Source organism: Impatiens glandulifera, unplaced genomic scaffold (genome assembly GCF_907164915.1).
Source record: "Impatiens glandulifera unplaced genomic scaffold, dImpGla2.1, whole genome shotgun sequence".
Classification (NCBI taxonomy): domain Eukaryota; kingdom Viridiplantae; phylum Streptophyta; class Magnoliopsida; order Ericales; family Balsaminaceae; genus Impatiens; species Impatiens glandulifera.
In genome coordinates, this window is record NW_025919041.1 from 56761 (window position 1) to 59659 (window position 2899).

The 2899-nt window shown below is 27.8% G+C and overlaps 1 protein-coding gene across 2 annotated transcripts; it reads right to left on the bottom strand.

Annotated features, from left to right (window-relative positions):
• Positions 1–1329: 1329 nt before the first annotated feature.
• LOC124917360 (two-component response regulator ORR3-like) lies at positions 1330–2652 on the bottom strand. Of its 2 annotated transcripts, none has more exons than XM_047457812.1 (5): positions 2363–2652; positions 2185–2288; positions 2014–2094; positions 1864–1934; positions 1330–1783 (listed from the first exon to the last, which is right to left on the bottom strand). In XM_047457812.1, exons 1-5 carry the CDS (start codon positions 2463–2465, stop codon positions 1477–1479), a joined length of 666 nt encoding a protein of 221 aa, XP_047313768.1. In that variant the 5' UTR covers positions 2466–2652; the 3' UTR covers positions 1330–1476. The 2 variants fall into 2 exon arrangements, with proteins under 2 accessions (XP_047313768.1, XP_047313769.1); XM_047457813.1 differs by having other exon boundaries at positions 2014–2091; positions 2363–2622.
• Positions 2653–2899: the final 247 nt, after the last annotated feature.

Consider the following 2899-nt stretch of genomic DNA (forward strand, 5'->3'; position numbering starts at 1 on the left):
CAAATTAATTTTTGAAATAAATTGCCCCTTCATCTTTTAGAATAGTCACCCATGGCCCTTCCGTCAACTTTTTTTTATAAACCTAACGGTTTAAGCTTAAAATATTATTTTTTTATATATTATTTTTAATCTTAATTTTATATTTATATATATATAATTATTAAATCGCTTATATATATAATATTATATATATTATCATTAATTTTTATATTTATATCATTATTAAATCTCTTTTATATATATATATATATATATATATATATATATATATATATATATTTCTTTATCTATAAAACAAAGTTTAAAAATAATTTATATATATTATCTTTAATAATTAATTATATATATTTGTATATTTTATATAATATATATTTTTAAAATTAATTTAAGGGTTAAAAGTAATGATAACTTCCAACTACTCAAATACTTTTAACCCTTAAATTATTTTTAAAATATATATTATATAAATATTATATATAAATTAATGATTGAAGATAATGTATATAAATTATTTTAAATTTTATTTTATATAGATATAGATAAAAATAAATAATATATTATCTATATATTATATAAAATATTTAATAATTATATAAATATAAAAATTAATAATAATAATAATATATATATATATTGTTATATATAAACGATTTAATAATTAAAATATTAAAAAATAATATTAAAGATTATATATAAGAAAATAATATTTTAAGTTTAAGTTTTAACCAAAAAGTTGATGGATGATTGTTGATTTTTGAAATGGCGATTTGTTTAAAAAAAATAATTTGAGGGTCAAAAGTGAACGATCAGACTAATTAGAGGGTCGTCCAGATAATTTATCATTTTATATTTGATTAGTTATTTGAATATGATTTATTATAAAAAAAAACCTATACTATATCAAACCCCTATACAACGGATCAAATGATTTTTTTTTGTTAAAATTAAATCGGTATAACGATGTTTTAATTCGGATCGATTTGAATATTAATCTCCAATCAATTTCACTAAGAAATCCTAATTAAAATTGGAGATAATGAAAATTAGGGATAATCCAAAAGAATAAAGGTTATGTATCAAGAATTGCAATATGAAAAACAGAGGACACGATTCCTAAAGGTGAAGCAAAACAGACGAAGTCTTCAATGGCAGCACTCTGTGTTCCATTGATACTTGTTTATAGGTGGTCAATTTTCGATTTTCACTAAAAATGACTTATAATTTCCGAAAATTCAAAACAAAAAAAAAAATTGTGTTTCCGGGTCTCTTCTTCTTCTGTTGTTGGGTTTTTCTCATCAAAATTGTTTCAATGAATCGTCTTGTACATACACATATACCACCCCTCCCTCCCCCTCATGTGTTTCTTGACCAAACAAGGCCTGAGAATCAATTAAAGGTTTTGCCCAAAGAGAAACCCGAAAAGAAAATCTCAAATTTCCTCAAGACTATTATATATACTATATACTAGTAGTAATTTTAATTAGCAACGGCTAGCTCATCGAATCTAGGCCTTGTTCTATCAGGTGAATTAAGACCTTCTTCCATGACTTTCCTTTTGTTGTTGCTTTTGCATTGATGAAGCTGTTGCGTTTGGATATCTGATTTCTCTGTTTCTCCTCCTACTAATAATTCCTCATCATGATTTTTTCCTTCTACTTCTTTCTCAATGTTATTATTATGATGATGGTGATGATGTTTGGTTCTCATCATGCGAGACAACTTGTTCACGTCTGATTTTTTCACAGGTTTTAGAAAGAATTCTTCAGCTCCTTCCTCTAAGCATCTGTTTACAATCATCAACAATGATTCAGTTTTCAGCACAAACATATTTTTGTTGAATTAAATTCTTGAATTGTTTCTCACCTGCTTATTCTCGAAGGAACATTCTCAGATGACATGATCACAACTGGTATGTCTTTGAGAGATGAAGATTCCTGCACAAAACATAGAGATTCAGCAAACAAAAACAAGGAAATCATGACCAAAAGTTGTAACATGTATGTATGTGTGTACCTTAATTTTCTTGAGCAAATCATATCCGGTCATTCCAGGCATACAGTAATCCGTGATTATCATATTCACCTCAACTTCCTGCTAAAAAACCCAACAAAATTTGAACAACCCACATGAGCAATCCATGGAAATTCTCCAATATGAGGAAATCCAAACAGAGAGATGAATTACCTGATGAATGTTTGGAGGAACAGATTGGTGATTTGGATCGATTAGGCCCTCTTCATGCCAACCCAGAAATTCTAAAGCCTTGGTGCCGGAATCCACAGTGGTAACTAAAAGGAACAAAGAAGAAGAACCATGATAAGAAAGAGCCCATCAATGAAAATGTATCTATTTCTCTACTAACCTTGATAAGAAGAAGTCTTGAGGAGCATCTCAATCAATCTTCTATCTATAACACTGTCATCAACGGCCAACACATGAAACTTAGATTGAACAGCCATACCCATCTTCTAGCTATATCTCTGGATCTTATCAAGAACCCTAAAAGAAAGATTACAAGAATAATCGTGGGTTCTTCTCCTTTCTTTCTTTCTTTCTTTCTCTCTCTCTCTCAGCTTTCTTTAGTGCTCTTGGTTGGCTGGTTGAAGCTTTTCTAAGGGTTGGTTGAGGTGAGGAAATGAGCTTCCTGTTGAAATAAAACCCACTAAAATCCATATCCCATAAAGCAAGATCTGACGGATTTCAACCTCAAGATTTCCCCCTTAATTTTATTCATTTTTAATTATAACACAAGCAAACCCCAACCCAAAACATACCAATTAAAGAATCATTAAATTTAAATATTATTACAAATCAACTTATAATGGTATTGACCCCTATTTAAATATTATATTTTTATCACAAATATTACAGATTTTTCTGCATTTTCTTTTATAAGTAT